The 24380-nt window shown below is 39.1% G+C and overlaps 1 protein-coding gene across 1 annotated transcript in view; it reads right to left on the reverse strand.

The window, feature by feature from the left end:
* Positions 1–24380, reverse strand: part of LOC117511575 (netrin-G1-like) — a 280385-nt gene that overhangs the window by 56739 nt on the left and 199266 nt on the right. Inside the window, exons 5-6 of the mRNA XM_034171563.1 lie at positions 23179–23346; positions 14039–14173 (exon numbers count right to left, since the gene is read on the reverse strand). Of these exons, the coding sequence (XP_034027454.1) occupies positions 14039–14173; positions 23179–23346 (303 nt within the window). The remainder of the gene's footprint in view (positions 1–14038; positions 14174–23178; positions 23347–24380) is intronic.

Here is a 24380-nt window from a genome sequence, read left to right on the forward strand (position 1 = left end):
ATTCTATTATTTTATCTGTAAATTTCACAACGCAAGAGTCTGGTGCTCTGTATACACAAATGATTAGAATATTCTTAGATGTTTCATGTACAATTTCAAGTTACAATTTCTATGACATCATCTATAATTGTCATTTCTTCTACAATTGTACATGTCAGATCTGTTTTTGTGTACAAAGCAATACCGCCGCCTTTTTATCTCTTCTGTTTACAAAATACAGCTCATATCCCTCCATTTGAACATCAGCCATGAGGTCATCTTTAAGCCAAGATTCTGTGATTGCAATAATGCTGAATCTATTTTTAAACTGATTTAAATAATCTTTTATTTTTGACATTTTACAATACAAGCTTCAGCTGTTTATATGTATAAGTGACAGGGTATCTTCTGTAATTTTGTCACTATTTAGCTGTTCTTCCATACAATACTCACAACCAATTGTTTTTAAGTCAAATCTACTTTCATCAATGTTGGTGTCTATGTCATATATTTTATCATCTGTTTCCATGTTTGATCTGATTTTTGTTGGTCAAATTACCAACTGGCATCATACTTAATTGTCTATTCAGGTCTGTATTTTGTAAGGTCATCCATGTTTTTGATTTGTATGCCATTTGTTCCTTCTTTCACTCTAATCCACACCCTACAGTTCCAGACCCATGTAGCAACAATGTGTTTCTGTTTTTTAGTAGTCTTGCTTCCCTAGCAATATCTGCATTTTTTTTTTCGTTAGGTCAGAATAACCTGGAAACATTAAAATAACCACTTCAGTGGATTTGTCATGCCAGAATTAATGGGAAAGGATACCTCATTCTTGTACTTCTGTTTTTCAAAATAGCGGTAGGGGCCATTTTAAAAATTTTACTCTAACAGAGTTAGCCCCCACTTTCCAGAGGTACATAGGAGCCATTTTTTTTCTTTAAAATGGCTGTAGTTTTCCAATCCATTGAGAAAAAAAAAAGTAGGAAGAAGATGGTCATGGATTCCAAGATTATGACTACTACAGTGTAAAACTAACACTGACAGTAACAAATTAACACTGCCAGTGTACTTATGATTCCACTTTGGTCAGAGTGGGACCATATGTACACTGTCAGTGTTAATTTAACACTGGTGATGTAGTCAGGTGTTCAGACACAGTGATAAAATGACCATGACATAGAGTCTGACAATGTGTCACCTGCTACTGGTGTATGAGTAAACGGGGTCAAGTTGACAATTACATGCAGTCTGTATGAAATAATACAAAGAATGATGATGACAAATGCAGGAGCAGTGCAGATTGGTTGCCATGTGTTGTTTCTGTGACACAGAGTTAACTCTGCTTGGCAGCATGCAGTGTTGCACAAACACCACATGAGCACCATCAAAATTAAATTGATTTAATATTATTATTATTACTAGATGGATAATACAGTGTTTAATTTAAAAAATGGGTCTGATTTCTCACCTTATTTATGAATGTGAACTGTGGTCAGCATGTAAAAGCTGCAAAATATTTCATCTTCTGTCTCTGTGACAATCTTATATGCTGCAGCATGAATAATTGGTAAATCTGACTTTATATGGTGAGGTGGGATGAAGTAATCACTACCAGAAATCCTCAGTAGTTTTGTGCCATTGTGAAGCTTGTTGGATATTCGACATTAGGCGTTCATCACATTAAAAAATGTATTTAACTATGGAATCAAAATTTAGGAGAAATGTACATCGGGCTAGTTATGATGTATTCATACAAGCACAGGTTATGTGCCATATCGTCTTAAATTGTTCATAAATGTGTAGTTATTAATTATTAATAATGAATTTTAAAATTTAATTAATTATGCTTTAAACAATAAAATTAATTTCTTTTTTGAGGTTAAACTGATTTTTATCTGTCCAAACTAAGACATCTGACACATCACAAAACCCTTTTCGTGAAACATCTTTGGCTTCATTTTCTGCTTTTAATTTCAAATAATCAAATAAATGTATGAAGCAACAATTCCTGTGGCCTTTTCCATGCTGCAATACCTGTGATGCACAGAGATAAATGCACTATATGTCGCACAAAGCATCTTTTTGCAACAAAGCTCACTCTGTGTTTTTATATACAAATTTAAATATACAAAAAAAAAAACAAAAAAAAAACAAAAACAAAAAAAAAATCAAATATGTCTATTGGGTGAATAGCCTTTGCCATAAAAAATGCACTCCCCCTTTCGTGTCGGTACTGCACGGTGTGGTGCAGGTCAGAAGCAGAGTAATTTAACATTATTTTATTTTTTTTATCTTGATGGACCATTTTCATTGTGTACAGAATGCAGATGTGTTGACTGGCTGTGGAAAATGCTGCCGTGAATGAATGAAGTGCTATCTCTTTAACTGTTTAAAGCGTCGGCTGCTTCCTAATCAGCGGACCTGATCAGGTCTGCTCAGGTCATCACAGACCTGAATAATGAAACGCTGTGAAGATTTAAACTTTTAAAACGCCAGTCAACTTCGATCAGGTGTGATCAGACCTGAATGATGTGCTGTGTGGTCTGCTGGTGTGGTGATCACTGACAGAGACAATGCTTTAATGAGTTAGAGCGCATTAATCAGGTGTGATCACTCTGATCGATCAGGTCATCTGATGATCACACCACAGCAACAGCGCTTTAAAAGTTTAAATCATCACAGCACTTCTGTGTGTTCAGAGCGCAACACAGGCATCCTCTGAGAAACGCACCTGCAGCAGAAAAACCACAGAGGGACTTGCTTTAAAATGCTATGTTTCCAGCCATGAATTAAAGTATTTTCAGATGTCATTTTCAAAATTCAGGAGCTTTATGTGGATTCATGTCCGTCTGTGATGGTGAATTGGACTGAAATGAACAGGTCAGATTTACTCCGTGTGTGAATGAAACAGTCGATCTGCATGAGGACTGCAGCTTTCAGCCAATCAGTGGCCAGCATTAATGGATGGATTTCAACTTATGAGTAAATTATAAAAAACGTGTGCCAACAATCACATAACTTACCTACAATTTATGTCCTGCATGTGCGGGACGTGTGAGTCACACGTTCGCATGCGTTGAAAATTTTCAGCATGCCCCTAAATTTTTTTTTAGGACAAACATTAGCAAGCTTCAGCGTGTTTCAATGTGACTCTACATGCTCTTAACTTATAAAAAAACTTACCCTTAACTTATTGGGCTTACTGTATACCAGCATTTTTTAATATGATTGGCATATGATGACTAAATCATCAAGGCGTGACAGGGCCCTAAATAGTCAATGTCTGACAGGCCCACTATCTTGACATATTCCGACTTATAAGTAACTTACAAGTAACATGCGTTCACAATTCCATGCCTTACCTACATCGTGTGGCCTGCATATGCAGGATCCATCAGCCATACACTGGCATGCATTGAAAATATTGTGCATGCACAAATGTTTTTGATGACCTCGCCGTACTACAGTGTATACCATTGTGTTTCAACGTGCTCTTAACTTGTACAAAACCTACCCATAAGGGTAGTACAAATAGATTGAAAAACGGTTTCTATCCAACTGCTGTTAGAGGTTTGAATGCCACTGGAACCAAATAGCCATGTCACATGCCTCACTTAAAATGAGTGCAAAATTTGTTTATGTGCAATATCCACTGACACTGATGTCTACAGTTTTGTACATATTTTTCTCTTTTTTTAAGATGCAATCTCTTTTTTGCTATGGTATTTTTAGAATTTTTTTCTTCTCCAGACCTTTCAAGTCTGTGTGTAGTTTACTCAGGTTTACATTTGCACTGAAAAGCTTGCACCTTACCTTTCATTTGCTTTGTTACAATGACAATAAGGAATCTGTATCTGTATTTTTAATATGTCGGCATACGCAGGATAACTCGTCAAGGTGTGACAGGGCCATAAATTTGGAGCTGTGTGGGGCTCCTTTGCCTTTTGATAGGTCAGATTTACTAAATCTGAGGTTTGATGTTTATCTGCAAAGTTAGGCTGTAAATTATTGTTGTAACTTCATCTGTGACAAAAACTTTCTGGGTAAGGTTTCAGTTGAACACTGCTTGCCCCCCACCCCAAAAAATAGGAGCCCCTTGTAAATGACACTGATATGGCTCCGGGACTGCAGAAAACAGACTAAAGTTTGCTGACATCCATTGTGATTATATTACACTCTGCTTATTCTTGTCACCTTACACCAACAGGAAGAGAAGGAGGCTTCCGCCAGAAATTAATCTCTCAAAATCCTGTCATCATACAATGCTGGGCCGCATTATTTAGGGCGCCATTGTTTTCCGAGACAGAGATTAATGTCAAACAACAGGAGCAAGAAAAATAGATGTCACTGCCCTGCATAAAAGGACAATAAATCTGGAGTAGTTTAATCACAGGTGGGTGTGTTTCTGCTGCAAAGGTGGGTCATTCAAATACTATTGAGCACCCGCTGCTAGCTGTAGAAAGAGGGATAGAACTCAGATATGATTTAAAATATAAAAATAAAAGTTGCAGAGCTCCAAAACACTTAATACCCTGTGGCCAATCTGCAAATAAAATACTATGCCTTTCTTCATGATGAATAGCTCCTGTATAATAAACCTTTAAGAACACAAATTAATAAAGAAATACTATTTTTAACTTATAAAACTATATGATTTCTTTTAGGTAATTTATTGCATTATTTGATAAAAAGGTGTTGTTTTAATCAGGATCACAACCATTGCACGGTTGCACATGCTTCAATAACATTCTTTGTGCTCATGTATCCATGTGTGTGTCTGTATGTGTTTAAACAGCTTTTAGGCTGGAAACCATCAGCTGTATTTGGCAACACTCATGATCATTGTGCTTGAGCACTGCCACCAGAACATGGAAAAGTTTGTTAGAAATAAATTTAAAAAATGTAACATACGTGATGCATGTCACTTTTAATAATTCCACTGTAAAGACGATTTGTCTCTTCATTTATTTTGTTTTATTCAATAAAAACGTGTAGCTTAAAAAGAAATACAGTGCTTAAAATAAATTCCAGTGGAATTTGGAAGAATAAGATGTACGTGTCAGAATCTCTCTCTCTCTCTCTCTCTCTCTCTCTGCGTGTGTGTGTGTGTGTGTGTGTGTGTGTATTCTTATCTACAAAAGGGGGCCCTGCAGAAAATTTTGGGAACCACTGATTTATAGTGATTTACAGTTTTGGTGAATTTAATATTGTCTGGTCTGATATTTAGTTCTGTGTCCTTTTAGTTCCATTTTAGTTTCCTTCTGTTTATTGAAATTTGTTTTGATCCTGTGCTCAATTCTTACTTATTATATTCTTTAGGTGTTAGTGTTTGTGTTGTTGAGCATCCTGCTTTGTTCTGAGTCATGTTTCTGTGTTCAGCTTGTTTCGTTTGAGTCTTCTTCTTGTTTTACCTTGCCAGTGTGCCACTTCCTGTCACACCTCTTTGCATTCACTTAATTTACTCCCTGCTTTTCTATCAGTCCCTGCCAGAATGCTGCGCTACTAACCATCATGTCATTATTACTTTCATGTGTTTCGAGTGAGTTATTCCTTGTTGTTAAACTACACTTCCTCTTGTGTGCTTTTGAGTTTGCTGCCACCTTTTCCTTTTGATTGCTCTCTGTATTCGGACCTTCTGGACAGCCTCTTTGACAATGGTCTTGCTTACTCCCTCATGGACATTTTTGCCAATTTTGGACTGAATTCCTGCGCACTGATCTCTTTGTCAATAAAGTCTGTGTTTTCACTTAAACCTATTCATCTCTGTGTTAGGGTCCCCTGTCCTTCTACAAATAAGACAACATGGCAGTGGTGTTGTGTGTTGGTCAACGAGGAAGTGGTTCAGGTTTTGACATAATTGATCAAGGCCTGATTCATGAAGATCACAGATAAGGAGCGTTAAATTGATTGTGCAATGCAAACTTTTGTGCAGTGAGGTGGAGACAATTTTGTGGCAGATTTACAAAGAATATTTGAGCAACTGACAGCAGACAGTATTGTTACATAGACAGCAGTATGAAAATCAGGATTTTATGTGTCCCAATGAATCACAAAGTACAGTTAAATATCCCAGAAGTTTATAAAGAGTGATTTTTTTTTTTTAAATTCTGTGTAGACTCTGCACTGGAACAACATTCTGTCAAGTGTAACATGATGCCACCAAAGTTTTAAACTTAAAAAAATACAGTCAGCACCCATTAAATTTCCTTTCGGCCTTGATATACAATTGTCACCTATCTGCATGTTCAGCAGCAGAATTTTGTACAGTGGACAAACCCCAGATACCATAATCAGGAAGGCAAACACTCTAAATGGGCAATATGCAGTACTGTGAACATTTGACATACACTATACAGTTGTACGAGGTCTATTAGAAAAGTATCTGACCTTATTATTTTTTTCAAAAACCATATGGATTTGAATCACGTGTGATTGCGTCAGACAAGCTTGAACCCTCGTGCGCATGCGTGAGTTTTTCCACGCCTGTCAGTTGCGTCCTTCGCCTGTGAGCAGGCTTTGAGTGAGGAGTGGTCCAGCCCCCTTGTCGGATTTTCATTGTCAGGAAATGGCGGAATGATTTGAGCTTTTTTTCCATCAGAATTTTTTCAGAAATCAGTGATTATCCGAGAAATTGTGGATGTGCCTGGACATGCCAGAACATGTCCCGTGAGGCTTCATCACGGCGTTGCTGTGCGCCATGCGGCACCGCCGCGACGCGCGGAATTCCTCCGCACGTCTGTCTCAATGTGCCGAAAAAGTGCTGATGTCCACGTCTTTTCACAATTCCTGTGCTAGTCACAACGACGTCCTGGATAAAACACAGCGTCCAGTTTGGAAATGAACAGCACATTCCACTGTTACAGGAGTTTTTGTCATGGAAAGAGGAGCGGAGGCTTCACGCGTCGCGGCGGTGCCGCATGGCGCACAGCAAGGGTGTGATGAAGCCTCACGGGTCATGTTCTGGCATGTCCAGGCACATCCACAATTTCTAGGATAATCACTCGATGGAAAAACCACCGACAGCTGTCTGAACGCCATCTCAAAGCTGTCCTGTGAGACCAAAACGGAGGTGGTTTTGTCTTGCCATCGTGACGCGCGAAGCCTCCGCTCGGCTTTCCATGACAAAATCTCTTGTCAAAAGTGAAATCTGCCGGAAAATGGTTGATGTCCAGCTCTTGTGATAACCAGAGAAATGGCACACGATGGTCACGGATCCAGACAGCTATCCGTTTAGAAATGAAATGGTCGTTCAGCCTGTCGATGGCGGCTTCGGAGCACGGCGCACCCCACAGCCGCTGGGGGCCATCCTTAAAGTGACAGTAACACTCCTTATTCTCTACCAAGCCTGTAACATTTTCACCGAAAGCCAGATAAATTTTTCTAATGGTTTCCAGCTGCCAGTCTCTAACAGTTTCTGAAAAAATTCTGATGGAAAAAAAAGCCCAAATCATTCCACCATTTCCTGACAATGAAAATCCGACGAGGGGGCTGGACCACTCCTCACTCAAAGCCTGCTCCCAGGCGAATGACGCAACCGACAGGCGTGGAAAAACTCAGGCATGCACACGAGGGTTCAAGCTTGTCTGACGCAATCACACGTGATTCAAATCCATATGGTTTTTGAAAAAAATAATAAGGTCAGATACTTTTCTAATAGACCTCGTATGCAAAAGTTTGGGCATCCCTGATAATTTTCATGATTTTCCTTTATAAATCATTGGTTGTTTTGATCAGCAATTTCAGTTAAATATATCATATAGCAGACAAAGACAGTGATATTTGAGAAGTGAAATGAAGTTTATAGGATTTACAGAAAGTGTGCAATAATTCCTTAAACAAAATTAGGCAGGTACATAAATTTTGGCACCCCAGCAGAAAAAAAATACATCAATATTTAGTAGATCCTCCTTTTGCAGAAATAACAGCCTCTAAATGCTTCCTATAGCTTCCAATGAGAGTCTGGATTCTGGTGGAAGGTATTTTGGACCATTCTTCTTTACAAAACATCTCAGGTTTGTTGGTTTCTGAGCATGGACAGCCTGCTTAAAATCACACCACAGATTTTCAATAATATTCAGGTCTGGGGACTGAGATGACCATTCCAGAACACTGTACAGAACTCTGCATGGATGCCTTAGTAGAGTTTGTGCAGTGTTTAGGGTCATTGTCTTGTTGAAAGATCCAGCCCTGGCGCAATTTCAACTTTGTCACTGATTCATGAACACTGTTCTCAAGAATTTGCTGATATTGACTGGATTCCATGTGACCCTCAAATTTAACAAGATTCCCAGTACCTGCACTGGCCACACAGCATGATGGAACCACCTCCAAATTTTACTGTAGGTAGTAAGTGTTTTTCTTGGAATGCTGTGCTCTTTTTCAGCCATGCATACTGCCCGTTGTTATGTCCAAATAACTCAGTTTTAGTTTCATCAGTCCACAGCACCTTATTCCAAAATGAAGCTGGCTTGTCTAAATGCGCTTTAGCATACCTCAAGCGACTGTTTGTGGGGTGAATGCAGAAAAGGCTTCCTCTGCATGACAGCATCTCTTTGTGCAAAGTGTGCTGTATAGTTGAATGATGCACAGAGACACTATCTGTAGCAAGATCATGTTGTGGGTCTTTGGAGCAAGTCTGTGGGTTGACTATGACTGTTCTCACCATCCTTTTCTTCAGCTTATCTCAGATTTTTCTTGGCCTGCCACTTCAGTCCTTAACTAGTACTGTGCCTGTGGTCTTCCATTTCCTCACTATGTTCCTCACAGTGGAAACTGACATCTGAAATCTCTGATAAAGCTTTTGTGTCCTTCCCCTAAACCATGATGTTGAACAGTCTTTGTTTTCAGGTCATTTGAGAGTTGTTTAGAGGGTCCCATGTTGCCACTCATGAGAAGTGATGCAAAGAGGGGAAACATTTGCAAATGGCTACCTTAAATACCCTTTCTCGTGATTGGATTCACCTATGTAGGGAGGTCAAGGGTCAATGAGCTTACCAAACCAATTCTGTGGTCCAATAATTAGTGCTAAATGTATTCAAATCAATAAAATGACAAGGCTGCCCAAATTTATGCACCTCCCAATTTTGTTTAAATAATTATTGTACGCTTTCTGTAAGTACTAGAAACTTCATTTCACTTCTCAATTATCAGTGTGTTCATCTGCTATATGATATATTTAACTTAAATTTCTGATCCAGACAACCAATGATTTATAAAGGAAAATCATGCAAATTATCAGGGGTGCCCAAATCTTTGCATACAACTGTACAGTGCATCCGGAAAGTATTCACAGCGCTTAACTTTTTCCATATTTTGATTTTGTTACGGCCTTATTCCAAATTGCAGTAAATTGATTGATGACAACATGAAAAAAGTTCTTTTTTTATTTTTTTGCAATTTTTAAAAAATAAAATACTAAGAAATCACATGTACATACGTATTTACACCCTTTGCTCAATACTTTGTAGCTGCACCTTTGGCAAAAATTACAGCCTCAAGTCTTCTTGAATATGATGCCATAAGCTTGGTGTACCTATCTTTGAGCAGTTTTGCCCATTCTTCTTTACAGCACCTCTCAAGCTCCATCAGGTTGGCTGGGCCATAGAAAAGGCATTCACAGCGTTGTCCTTAAGCCCTTCCTTTGATATCTTGGTTGTTATTGTCCTGCTGAAAGATGAACTGTTGCCCAAGTCTGAGGTCAAGTGCACTCTGGAGCAGGTTTTCATCCAAGATGTCTCTGTACATTGCGGCATTCATCTTTCCTTCAATCCTGACTAGTCTCCCAGTTCCTGCTGCTGATAAATATCCCCACAGCATGATGCTGCCACCACCATGCTTCACCATAGGGATGGTGCTTGGTTTCCTCCAAAAAAGATGCCTGGCATTCACACCAAAGGGTTCAATCTTTGTCTCATCAGCCCAAAGAATTTTGCTTCTCATAGTCTGAGAGTCCTTTTGACAAACCCCAGGTGGGCTGCCATTTGCTCTTTACCAAGGAGTGGCTTCTATCTACCATACAAGCCTGATTGGTGGATTGCTGCAGAGATGGTTGTTCTTCTGGAAGGTTTTCCTCTCTCCACAGAGGGATGCTGGAGCTCTGACAGAGTGACCATCTGCTTCTTGGTCATCTCCCTGACAAAGGCCCTTCTCCTTGAGACAGTCCTGTCTCGAAGGTCTACAGACCATTCCTTTGACTTCATGCTTGGTTTGTGCTCTAACATCCACTGTCAGCTGTGGGACCTTATGTGTAGACATGAGTGTGACTTTCCAAATCATGTCCAGTCAACTGCATTTACCCCACGTGGACTCCAATTAAGCTGTAGAAACATCTCAAGGATGACCAGTGGAAACAGGATGCACCTGAGCTCAATTCTGAGCTTCAAGCAAAGGCTGTGAATACTTATGCATATGTGATTTCTTTCTCTTTTTTTTTTTTTGTCACTAATAAATTTTGCAAAAATCTCCAAAAAACCTTGTTCACATTGTCATTATCCGGGCATTGTTTGGAGAATTTTGAGGAAAAAATGAATTTAATCCATTTTGGAATAAGACTGTAACAAAACAAAATGTGGATGAAGTGAAGCGCTCTGAATACTTTCCGGCCGCACTGTACGACCCCAATTCCAATGAAGTTGGGATGTTGTGTGAAATGTGAATAAAAACAGAATACAATGATTTTCAAATCCTCTTCAACCTATTCAATTGAATACGCCACAAAGACAAGATATTTAATGTTCAAACTGATGGACTTTTTTGTTTTTGTGCAAATACTTACTCAGTTTGAAATGGATACCTGCATCACATTTCACAAAAGCTGGGACAGGGGCAACAAAAGACTGGGAAAGTTGATGAATGCTTAAATAACACCTGTTTAGAACATTCCACAGGTGAACATGTTAATTGGAAACAGGCGAGTGTCATGATTTGGTATAAAAGGAGCATCTACACGTAACTGGCAAGGCCGAAAACCAACACTGAATGCCCGTGACCTTCGATCCCTCAGGCAGCACTGCATTAAAAACTGACATCACTGTGTAAAGGATCTTACTGTGTGGGCTCAGGAACTTCAGAAAGCCATTGTCAGTTAACACAGTTCATTGCTACATCTACAAGTGCAACTTAAAACTCTACCAACTCGAAAGCCATACGTCAACAACATCCAGAAATGCCGCCGCCTTCTCTGGGCTCGAGATTATTTGAAATGGACAGATGCAAAGTGGAAAAGTGTGCCGTGTTCTGATGAGTCCACGTTTCAAATTGTTTTCGGAAATCATGGACATCGTATCCTCCGGACAAAAGAGGAAAAAGACCATCCAGATTGTTACCAGCGCAAAGTTCAAAAGCCAGCATCTGTGATGGTATGGGTGTGTGTTAGTGCCCATGGCATGGGCAACTTACACATCTGTGATGGCACCATCAATGCTGAAAGGTACATCCAGGTTTTAGAGCAACACATTCTGCCATCCAAGCAACATCTTTTTCAGGGACATCCCTCCTTATTTCAGCAAGACAATGCCAAGCCACATTCTGCACGTGTTACTACAGTGTGGCTTCATAATAAAAGAGTGTGGGTACTAGACTGGCCTGCCTGCAGTCCACACCTGTCACCCATCGAAAATGCGTGGCGCATTATGACGTGCAAAATACGACAACAGAGACCCCGGACTGTTGAACAACTGAAGTCGTATATCAAGCAAGAATGGGAAAGAATTCCACCTACAAAGCTTCAACAATTAGTGTCCTCAGTTCCCAAACACTTATTGAGTGTTGTTAGAAGGAAAGGTGATGTAACACAGTGGTAAATGTACCACTGTCCCAGCTTTTTTGAAACATGTTGCAGGTATCCATTTCAAAATGAGCAAATATTTGCACAAAAACAATAAAGTTTATCAGTTTGAACATTAAATATCTTGTCTTTGTGGTGTATTCAATTGGATATAGGTTGAAGAGGATTTGCAAATCATTGTATTCTGTTTTTTTATTTACATTTTACACAACATCCCAACTTCATTGGAATTGGGGTTGTCGGTACCAACCTTGGTTATGAAGTCTCTGTCTCTCTTGCTGTCCATCTTGACAGATGATGACTACTTCAGATTTGGATTTAGTTGTGGTACAACAGTAAAGTGTGTTTATGAAGATGTCTTCTGAGTTTGATTCTGGAAAGGCAAGTCCTGCCACAAACCCTGCATGCAGACCTTAAAACTGTGCATAGCTAGGGAAGTAACCTGTGATCGTCTGGCATATCAACCAGGGAAAATCATAGGCGCTTACCTGCTTCATGCTAACATATCTGGAGATAAGCAATTGCACCATCTATTCTGTGGCAGGCCAAGCCTTTACATACTGCACTTCATGAAAATTACTTTTAGTGAAATGCCTGGGCCCGGTTTCATAAAGCAGTCTAATCTTGTTTAGTTGACTAAACTCAGTTAGTGAATTACTCTTTTGACGTTAGTCGTTGCACAAAGCGTTTAGTCGGCTAAAGTTTCCCGTTACCCGACTAAAGGTTTTAGCCTGCTAAAGAGGAGGCTAATCCTATTTTAGTCAACAAAACATCAGTGTCTTACCTCAAAAATGGCGCCTGTGGGACCTTTCAGCAGGTTACCGGCGACAACATCCACGTCTTCAAGTCGACCGTTTACCAAATCGTGAGGGATGTTAGTTTGGCACTTATGAGCGGACAGCAAGGGGTACACATACAGAGACAGACACAGCGGCAGCAAGAGCAACACTACATGCCCATATATGGCACACATATGAAAATGTCTTTAAACTAAATGAAAACAACAAAATAGAAACACTATTCCTGACCAGTGCCTCAAAAGACATACAGGCCAGGAAAAATGAAATAAACAACCCCAAGAATCTCATTATTAATATCCTAAATGACGTGTTTTCTTCTGCAAGAAGGCAGAAGACACAAAATCAATGCATCTCTATTATTGTGGGAGCATAAATTCTCAGAGTTTTGCGAGTGTGGGCAGGACTTGACATACACATCATGGGAGCGGGCAGGAGTCTAACACACACGCAGTTGTGACCAACCAGGAAGAACTCACAAGGTTTGGAGGCGTTTATTTGGAACGGCACTCGCAACGCTGCTATGCCTGTGAAAATTGTCGGCTAACGTAAGACAGCTAATGTACAAGTTATCCGTCAATGTGAAACTGTGATTTGATGGCTAATGTTGGGTGACTAACTATAGTCAACTAAGTAAATTTAACAGACCGAAAGATTAGACCGCTTTATGAAACCGGGCCCAAATTTATCATAATAACAATCATTTTCATTGATCCCACACACACATACACACACACACACGCACACGCACACGCACACACACACACATCCACACACACACACACACACACACACACACACACACACACACATGCATGCACGCATGATCTACTTAGTGACTCTAAAAAGCTTTAATATTAAACAATAGCATAAGGTCACACACGTGGTAACTTTTTGCAGCACTTGCGGTCAGTTTTGACCTTCAAATTTACAGTTTTCATGAGATTTGTTGGTCTTTCAGATAGTTTTGTTAGAAAAAAAAAATGCACCAATAAAAAAATAAATGAGTATGCAGGTGATATTCTGCAAAATGTGAGCTGAAAATGTCCTACACTGTCCTTTAAAAATGTTGCTGGATGACATTGTGGTGTTGTGGACTAGCTGGAGGTGATGGCTGCACAAATAGAACAAAGGCAGACTGTCAAGCAGTCAATATTGACACAGCTGTTGTGTTGCTGGCGTGCGTTATGGCTGATTCACTGAGTTAAGAGTGTGGTGTGTGTCCTGCAATGCCATCGCTTTGTCTTTCTGAACAATGCAGTGACGTTTCATTGTTACAGCAGCTGCACAGCGAGTGTGCAAAGCAAGCCGATGTTGTGGATGGAATGGTTTTTTAATGTTGCATTGTTCCGTTTTGCGGGTTACAAGCACCCTTTTCTAATCGAACTCACAGATAGAAAAGAGAGAGCAAGGCAGAGAGAGCTGATGTGAGAAGAGTTTGGAACTGCGTTAGAAGGGTCTTGGTTTTACTTACATTTGCAGCCATTGTCCCACAAATAGCCGGGCAGACACTCCTGACACTTGGGCCCTGCGGTGCCCTCCTTACATTTACAAAATCCTGTGCCATTACAGCGATCACTGACTGAGCCAAAGGGATTACAATTACAGTCTGGAAAAACAAGACACACACACACAGGCTGGAGACAGGGTGGCGATTTGATTTCCCAGCACACTTTGCAGGACTTTCCACGAGCTCACTTATGAGCTCCAGTAACAAGGCACTTGATTTTCCTTAAAAGAAGAAAAAATAAAAAGCTGGAAGAATGCTACCATTTCAACTGTAATGGAGACAGAATGAAAAAAGAATGCCGTTGATTTTCAATGCATGAACACTTTGTATTCATAACAATATATTTAAAGCTACAGTGTGTTGTGTTTAGTGCCATCTTATGGTGAGGTTGCAAATTACATTATACTAATTTTATTCCCTTTACATTTTTACTTCTTTGGCAATGGGGATTCATGCTCTCCTGCCTTTTTCTTGTGATAAGCAATGTGTATTATCCTACAATTAAAAAAAAAGAAGAAGAGATTTCTCAATCTTTTCATCATCCACTAGCAACCAGTGGACAGTGTATAGGGCAGCAACCACTGATTCCTGTTGTTTTTCTTCTGGCTGCAAAGCAAAATGTGAACAGTTGCTTAAGTATGCCCCTTTTGGGCTGCTGTATCAACATGGTGGGGCAATATGGTGGCTATGAATGCTTGTGTACATGTGATTTCTTACTTTTTAAATATTCAATAAATTTGAAAAAAGCTAAAACAAAATCTTTTTCACATTGTCATTATGGGGTATTGTGTGCAGAGTTTTGATGAAAAAAAATCATCCATTTTGGAATGAGACTATAACCTAAAATGTGGAAAAAGTGAAGCATAATTCATTGCTGCAGGTAATCATGCACTTATCAACAAATTGTATTCTATTTCTGTGAAGTAACACCCCTAAATCCCACACACTGTAGCTTTACTCAAGGCCTACTACAACCCCTGGCAAAAATTATGGAATCACCGGCCTCGGAGGATGTTCATTCAGTTGTTTAATTTTGTAGAAAAAAAGCAGATCACAGACATGACACAAAACTAAAGTCATTTCAAATGGCAACTTTCTGGCTTTAAGAAACACTATAAGAAATCAAGAAAAAAAGATTGTGGCAGTCAGTAACGGTTACTTTTTTAGACCAAGCAGAGGAAAAAAATATGGAATCACTCAATTCTGAGGAAAGAATTATGGAATCACCCTGTAAATTTTCATCCCCAAAACTAACACCTGCATCATATCAGATCTGCTCGTTAGTCTGCATCTAAAAAGGAGTGAACACACCTTGGAGAGCTGTTGCACCAAGTGGACTGACATGAATCATGGCTCCAACACGAGAGATGTCAATTGAAACAAAGGAGAGGATTATCAAACTCTTAAAAGAGGGTAAATCATCACGCAATGTTGCAAAAGATGTTGGTTGTTCACAGTCAGCTGTGTCTAAACTCTGGACCAAATACAAACAACATGGGAAGGTTGTTAAAGGCAAACATACTGGTAGACCAAGGAAGACATCAAAGCGTCAAGACAGAAAACTTAAAGCAATATGTCTCAAAAATCGAAAAATGTACAACAAAACAAATGAGGAATGAATGGGAGGAAACTGGAGTCAACGTCTGTGACTGAACTGTAAGAAATCGCCTAAAGGAAATGGGATTTACATACAGAAAAGCTAAACGAAAGGCATCATTAACACCTAAACAGAAAAAAACAAGGTTACAATGGGCTAAGGAAAAGCAATTGTGGACTGTGGATGACTGGATGAAAGTCATATTCAGTGATGAATCTCGAATCTGCATTGGGCAAGGTGATGATGCTGAAACTTTTGTTTGGTGCCGTTCCAATGAGATTTATAAAGATGACTGCCTGAAGAGAACATGTAAATTTCCACAGTCATTGATGATATGGGGCTGCATGTCAGGTAAAGGCACTGGGGAGATGGCTGTCATTACATCATCAATAAATGCACAAGTTTATGTTGATATTTTGGACAATTGAAAGGATGTTTGGGGATGATGAAATCATTTTTCAAGATGATAATGCATCTTGCCATAGAGCAAAAACTGCAAAAACATTCCTTGCAAAAAGACACATAGGGTCAATGTCATGGCATAGGGTCAATGTCAATGAGCAGATCTGATTTGATGCAGGTGTTAATTTGGGGGATGAAAATTTACAGGGTGATTCCATAATTTTTTCCTCAGAATTGAGTGATTCCATATTTTTTTCCTCTGCTTGGTCTAAAAAAGTAACCGTTACTGACTGCCACAATCTTTTTTTCTTGATTTCTTATAGTGTTTCTTAAAGCCAGAAAGTTGCCATTTGAAATGACTTTAGTTTTGTGTCATGTCTGTGATCTGCTTTTTTTCTACAAAATTAAACAACTGAATGAACATCCTCTGAGGCCGGTGATTCCATAATTTTTGCCAGGGGTTGTATATTCCAGTGTTACATAGGTATATAACGTGCAGACAGCAACTATGCAAAGCATTATCTGTAGCTTCTATCATCTGCACATGCTTTACTAAGATCTGATTGAACCATACAGATAGAAAAGGACAGAAAGATGACAGAAGGGGAAAAGAGCATGTGTCACATGAATAATGGTGTGAAACAGACAACAATACAAATGATCATGTTTGTGAAGAATGAGAGTGCAGCACATTGAAATGGGCATTGTGGTAAGAATTCTCTTTTATCATCTCCAGCTACTATACAGAGGATGTTTTCAAATCATATCTGTCCTTTGCATTTCTGGCCCAGTAAAGATGTGAAATAACTAAAAAAAATGGTATGAAAAAAAACAAACAACAAACAAACTGTCAAGTCTCTTGGGTTCAACGCTCGGCTGACCTTGTGGCTTTGTCAGCAGCTGGAGCACTCTGCAGTCAAAATAACACCTATTTTGACAGGCCCTGACCATCAAATTGTACCTTCTGTGCCCGCATGTGACTGCACCATAGTGACATCCAGAGGTCAGGCAAGAGGACAGGGGTGACGGCGAGTGACAAGCATGGAGGTCGGTAAGAGAGAGGACGGGCGATGCCAAGTTTGGCACACGGTAACGCCTCAGCGGCTCTTAACGCCTTGTGATGGGCTTCAGCTGCTTCTCCTGAGGCCATTTCATGTACGTGACATATGCACTTGCGCGGCGCCTTTGACTGTTGGTGTGACTTCCATGCGTCATTTCACACAGAACTCTTGTTGCTTGTCAGACGCCCCCTCCGGACTCACAAACACACCTGGCACTGAGCACACTGAGCTCACTCTCCTTTGAGACATGCAGTCTTGATACGTATGCAGCATTTTATGTTTTTTTTCACATAAGGAAAAAAAACATAAAATGCTGCATACGTATCAAGATTCCTGACAAAATAATAGAAACACCAGATTAGGATTGACATATTTAGTACTTGAGATAAAAGCAACTGGACGTGTTTTGTAAAGTACAATTGGTTTGGGAACCAAAGTTATAACCCTTCAGACTGGAAACATAGGTGGTTCAAGCAGGAGGCTTTTTGGGACTGCTGCCCACTGAAGGATTTCAGCGGTCCCACCATGAATGCACCGGAAAATTTAATGTTTTCCATTCAAGATCCTAAATTTTCGTAATCTGTTTCTCACCACCTCCACAGAAACTTATCATTTAACAACACAAGGTGCAATGAAGGTATTTTTTTCATTATTCTCTTTGCTTTCATCGGCAAAAACCCTCTGGTGCTGCCACTGCGTGAGGACGTTGACAATGATAACTGGGTTATTCAAGTGAGCAACACAAAATTGTGCTATTGATGATAAGATGATCAAAAGATGACATTTTTGCAATTTTAGAAAAGTGTTCCTTCAACTGGAACATCATCTTTCTATCATTTATCACGCCTATCTTGATCCTCAACAAAATCTAATTAATTTACATATCTAACAGATACCTGAAAGAACTTCTTGTGTTTTTAGGACACACTTATGCTGGAAGGAAAAAAAAAACTTAGGTTTCCAAACTGGTTTACATCAGGATGAAGAAGCCCCTTGGTTAATTTGATTTTGACTGAAATACTGCCCAGTCTTCATCCAACATGTGATGCCTTCACAGGTTTGTCATCGCATGTTTAATAAATATTAGCACTTTGTCAGCTTTAAAGGGGACATTTTATGCAAAATCTATTTTTGAGTTGGTTTTAGTCCTACATATTGCTACATTATCAGCATCCAAAAAGTCCCACAAGTCAACAACGCTGCACGTTTTCTTGCTACAAGCAAACATTATGTGAGAAACGGTTTGTTTTGGACTTCTGTGACACATGTCACAGAATTCCTTATTTGGAAGTCTGCCTGTTGTTTTTCATTCACCAACATAATCTGTGGGAGAAAGGTGGTGATGACATCAGAAAGGACCAAAGGCATGAGAAAGAACAGCTCCTTTCCAATGAAAGCAACATTCAAGAAACATGTCAGAAATGTGACATGTTAGAAATGTTTGTTAGAAATGTCATCTATTTGAATACCTACATATTTTGTTTATTTGTTTGTGGTATTTTAAACTACAACCTGTTTTTTTTGTTGTTGTTTTTAGTCACGCAGCAAGCCATGCTAGCCAACTGAAAACATGTATAAATCAATGCTTATAAAGATTCACCTTTGAAAGTGCACGATACAACCAGTGTTGCTAGATTAGCTTTCCACCACCCAGTCACAACCACTTAAATGAAAACTGGCCAGATTATAATACACACAAAAATTTGTGTAAAATCGCTAGTCACAGCAGTTTCTTCTGTGCTGCCCTATTCCTTCAACACTTTAAATGCAGCACATCCACCACTCATGTTCAAATGAGTATTAGCTCATTATACATATTAGCTCATTTTATATATATATATATATATATATATATATATATATATATACAAAACCCCAATTCCAATGAAGTTGGGACGTTGTGCAAAACATAAATAAAATAAAAACAAAATACAATGATTTGCAAATCCCCTTCAACCTATATTCAATTGAATACACCACAAAGACAATATATTTAATGTTCAAACTGATAGACTTTGTTGTTTTTGTGCAAATATTTGCTCATTTTAAAATAAGCACACATTTCAAAAAAGTTGGGACGGAGCAATGAAATACTGGGAAAGTTGATGAATGCTCAAAGAACATTGGAAACAGGTGAGTGCCATGATTGGGAATAAAAGGAGCATCCCCAAAAGGCTCAGCCATTCACAAGCAAAGATGGGGCGAGGATCACCACTTTGTGAAAAGTGCGTGAAAAAACTAGTCCAACAGTTTAAGAACAATGTTTCTCAATGTTTAATTTCAAAGAATTTAGGGATTCCATCATCTACAGTCCATAATGTATTCAGAAGATTCAGAGAATCTGGAGAACCTTCTACACATAAGTGGCAAGACCGAAACCAACACTGAATGCCAGTGACCTTTGATCCCTCAGGCGGTACTGCATTAAAAACCAACAGAAAACCATTGTCAGTTAGCACAGTTCGTCGCTACATCTACAAGTTCAAGTTAAAAATTTATCATGTAAAGTGAAAGCCATATATCAACAGCATGCAGAAACACTGCCGTCTTCTCCGGGCCCAAACTCATTTGAGATGGACAGAAGCAAAGTGGGAAAGTGTGCTATGGTCTGATGAGTCCACATTTCAAATTGTTTTTGGAAATCATGGACGTTGTGTCCTCCGGACAAAAGAGGAAAAAGACCATCCAGATTGTTACCAATGCAAAGTTCAAAAGCCAGCATCTGTGATGGTATGGGGTGTGTTAGTGCCCATGACATGGACAACTTACACATCTGTGATGGCACCATCAATGCTGAAAGGTACATACAGGTTTTGGAGCAACACATGCTGCCATCCAAGCAACATTTTTTTCAGGGACGTTCCTGCTTTTTTCGGCAAGACAATGCCAAGCCACATTCTGCACATTACAACAGCGTGGCATCGTAGTAAAAGAGTGCGGGTACTACACAGGCCTGCCTGCAGTCCAGACCTGTCGCCCATTGAAAATGTGTGGCACATTATGGAGCACAAAATACAACAACAGTTACCCCAGTCTGTTGAACAACTGGAGTCGTACATCAGGCAAGAATGGGAAAGAATTCCACCTACAAAGCTTCAACAATTAGTGTCCTCAGTTCCAAAATGCTTATAAGTTGAAGAGGCTTTGCAAATCATTGTATATATATATATATATATATATATATATATATAGCAACAAATCACTCTCCCAAAACAGCAGCCATTCAAGTAACAAGATTAGCTTGTTGAATTATTATTTTTTTCCTGGAGTGGGTAAAAGTAGCACCTAAATACTCAACAACAACAACAAAAAAAGCAATCCATTGAACAACATTAGCGATGTGTAAATATTTTTATCCACATGTTGGTAAAGGTAGCACCTCAATACTCAATAGAAAAATATCAATTCAGCTAATTAGATTTGCAAGTTGTCAGTGGTGGGCACAGATAACCAAAACATTTAGTTCGATAACAGAGAATCAGATAACTGAAAAGATATCTTTGATAAAGATAAAACGATAAACCACCCAAAAATGTTTCGAAAGTTACAGATAGGTGATAATTTCCAGTATTGTCTCTGGTACACATGCAACTACTAACAAGCTGATTTTGATTTTGAGTTTTAACACCACGATCGCTTCTGAAAGCATCAAAAGCGAGAACAGACCCAAACAATGAACCAGCACTTCTGTCTTTGAACATCTTGCCCCTTGCTGGAAGCTCCTGTTTATTACATGGCTTCCAGCACAGAAGCAAGCTGAGAGGAGCCACGAAACTCAACTCTACTCAATCACAACGCTGCCGTCAGGCGGAGGTCTTGGAAAATAAAGCAATGCTGAGTTATGGTTTGGTGTATAAATAAAATGAATACTGATAGAATAACTCCATTAATGTCAATTCTGTCATGTGTACAAAGTTAAAATATAACATATATCTTTTAATGTTGAATAATGCACTAATTCTGAAGTTTTGTAACAAACACAGACATATCGCAAAGGATTCTGGGTAAAATGTGCCTCCGCTAAACACTGATTGGTTGAGCCATTCATTATGTAAACCAGCATGTTAATGTGACATGTGTTGTGTGTTGGTGTTTACACATAAATGTGCTTTTGTAAAATATTCCATTTTTTATTTGTAAAAACAGGCATTTTCAAAAACAAACAAACAACAACAACAACAAAAAAAGTCAAGTTGTAATTAGATAACTGTCTGATATAACCGGTGTCAAAAATAAATAGAACACTGCCATGATCTGTCTGAACATATGCGACAGCACTGTCGCATACATTCAGTACTTAAGCTGGGTTTACACTGTGTGAGTTTTGGCCCTTTTTCAGCTGATTTTTCATTTGTGCGAGAATTTTTTGGATCGCACCGAGTTTCAGGTTAATCATGCGTCCTGCATCGTTTAGTATACATGGAGTAACGAGCTGCGTTTAACATCTCACGACCACCTCTCGCACTGTGCCTGTGCAAACACCGCAGACCTGTCTTGTAATGTTTTTTTTGTTGTTGTTTTGTTTTAAACTTTGATGTCTCCCATTGAGAGTTTTTGTAAATTAAGTTTGAAAAAAAGCTTCTGTTTACATTTTGCTTCTGGAAATACAAGTCCGACGTGTGGTTTTTGAACGTACAATGTGTGTGAGAACAGAAATCGTGCGCTCTGAACTTTTACACCGTGTGGTTCTGTGGTACAGCTGAGCTGGAACCGAGTACAGTGATTGAACATATCAGCCCAGCTTCAGTTTGAATACTGCCATGAACACTACTGTGTCTGCTGCTACTCTGCTACATTTAAGATGCGTGGAATTTAATAAACACAAACACAATAACATCTATAAACCCAGAGAATATATTCACAAGAGTTTTAGGCACTAGAGTTTGATGCTGTTATCCGTGGAGCCTGATCAGAGTGACTGATTTTAAATTTTATAAGAGTTTATAGCTGTTCAGCTTTGTTTACCGCGTTAACGGTCTAAAAATTATTGGACAAAAATTTATCGGAAGATAATTAGTCTGATAATGGTTTTCAAAATTATCTGAAAAGATAATCCGATAATGAAAACATTATCTTCCATAATTATCGGTTATCGGATTATCGGAACTGTGCCCACCACTGCAAGTTGTAAATAGTTTTACTCAGGTGTGGCTAACAGCTGAAAATTCGTCAGCAGAAAAAGACACTATTTATGGACAGATATTGACATGAGCATTTATAAGAGTTTATAGCTGTTCAGCTTTGTTTACCACGTTAACGGTCTAAAAATTAGCGGACAAAAATTTATCGGAAGATAATTAGTCTGATAATGGTTTTCAAAGTTATCTGAAAAGATAATCTGATAATGAAAACATTATCTTCAATAATTATCGGTTATCGGATTATCGGAACTGTGCCCACCACTGCAAGTTGTAAATAGTTTTACTCAGGTGTGGCTAACAGCAGCTGAAAATTCGTCAGCAGAAAAAGACACTATTTATGGACAGATATTGATTGACATGAGCATTTAAAAATTTGCTTTTAACTATCTATTTGTTAATTTGTGAATTCCTATAACAGATATTACTTTTTCACAATTCAGGTGCCCCTATTATTTCATGTTGACAAGCCTCTGTATAAATCAGTCAGTCACTTTGGATCACAACTATATGATTGAAGGGGTTAAATGATGCCCAGATCCCATTCGTTTGGATTAAATAATGAATTTTAGGCTCATTTTAGGCTTAAATACAATATAGCATCAATCCTTTATCATTGGGCAGATATTCATGCTATAGCACATGGACTGAACATTGGTTTAGCTTTAATTTACTGTGATGAAGGGCTTTCTAAAACTAAAGCTCATTTAGTTTAGCGTAATAAGTGGCCCGATGGTGCAAGTGCGGAACAAGCAAGAGAAAGACTTCAGAGAGACATGAAAGCAGGCAGTTATGTGGGTGATGATGAGTGAAAGATGACGCTTTCTCAAAGACAGAAGATGAAGGAGGTAAAGTGTTTGCTTGAAAGTACTAAGGCAGTAAAATGGTCAGGGGAGGGGAACTAACCTATGCACACATTTTCATCGTCCAGTTCTGCCAAGGCATTGCGGTAGTAGCCCAGCTTGCACAGCTGGCAGTGCTGCCCCCTAGTGTTGTGCTTACAGCTCACACAAATGACGGTGTTTAACAGCTCGATGTAGCTGCATCGGTTGGAGTGGCCAAAGCATTCACAGTCTTGCAAGGAGAGAGCAAATGGGAAGGAAGAGAGAAAGAGAGAGAGACGCGGTAGGAAGTGTAGGATTTGTTGCTGCGAGTGCTACGGCGGTGGGGTTAGTGAACAATTGGGCGAGACGCTACAGCATGCAATGTTAAACATGGAGAGAGTGGAAATAGATGGCATTTGGGGGGAGTTATGACAGCGAGGGTTGTTTATGAGTAGGCTGCCAGAGATGGACAAAACATCACATTACAGGAAGGGAAAAAAGCACAGCTTTAGCCAGAGCCGGAGAGGTCACGTTACTTCAACCACATCACAGCACGAGGCGAAGGCTCCGGAAAAATAAGAGACACTGTAACATCAGCAAGACCACACAGCACGAGGCAGGTAAAAACATGAATGAAATGTATCATTCAACCATGGAATGATGTAGAACATTTCTCAAACTGATTTAATGTAGTTCTCTCATGAATTTTATTGCTGGTTCACATGAAACCCTCAACTAAAGCCGCTTCCACACCACACTCCTTTAGTTTGGTTTTTCTGACCTTTTAGTTTGGTCTGAGAGGTGTAAAAATTTCGCAACACAACAGTTTGGCGATTTTGATTTGATTTGATGATTTTGATTTTCACACCATCGACAGGAAGTTCTAGTAAATTAGACTGTTACACTAATGATGGTCTAATGTGGCCTTATTAAGCATATTAAGCATTTATTGTTGTCTTTTTGTCATTTTTTTGAGCGCACATGATGGTGGTATCTTTTGGAGAAATGACTTTAGATCAAATTGGAGTGCAGTGTGATTTGAACCCACTTTTTTTTTTTTTTTAAAAAGAGTCCACCTTCTATTGGGCTCTGAAAAAAATAACAAATGCTTCATGAGGCCTTGTATGGCCATCACTACAGCTGCAACAATATATCAGTTAATTGATGATTCTTCAATTGTTCAATAAATGGACAACTATTGTGATAATCAATTATTTTGTGTGTTTTTAATCCAAATTCTGTGATTTCAGTTTCTTTCATGTGCATATTTTCTGGGTTATTTTC

This window comes from Thalassophryne amazonica, chromosome 1 (genome assembly GCF_902500255.1).
Source record: "Thalassophryne amazonica chromosome 1, fThaAma1.1, whole genome shotgun sequence".
Classification (NCBI taxonomy): Eukaryota; Metazoa; Chordata; class Actinopteri; order Batrachoidiformes; family Batrachoididae; genus Thalassophryne; species Thalassophryne amazonica.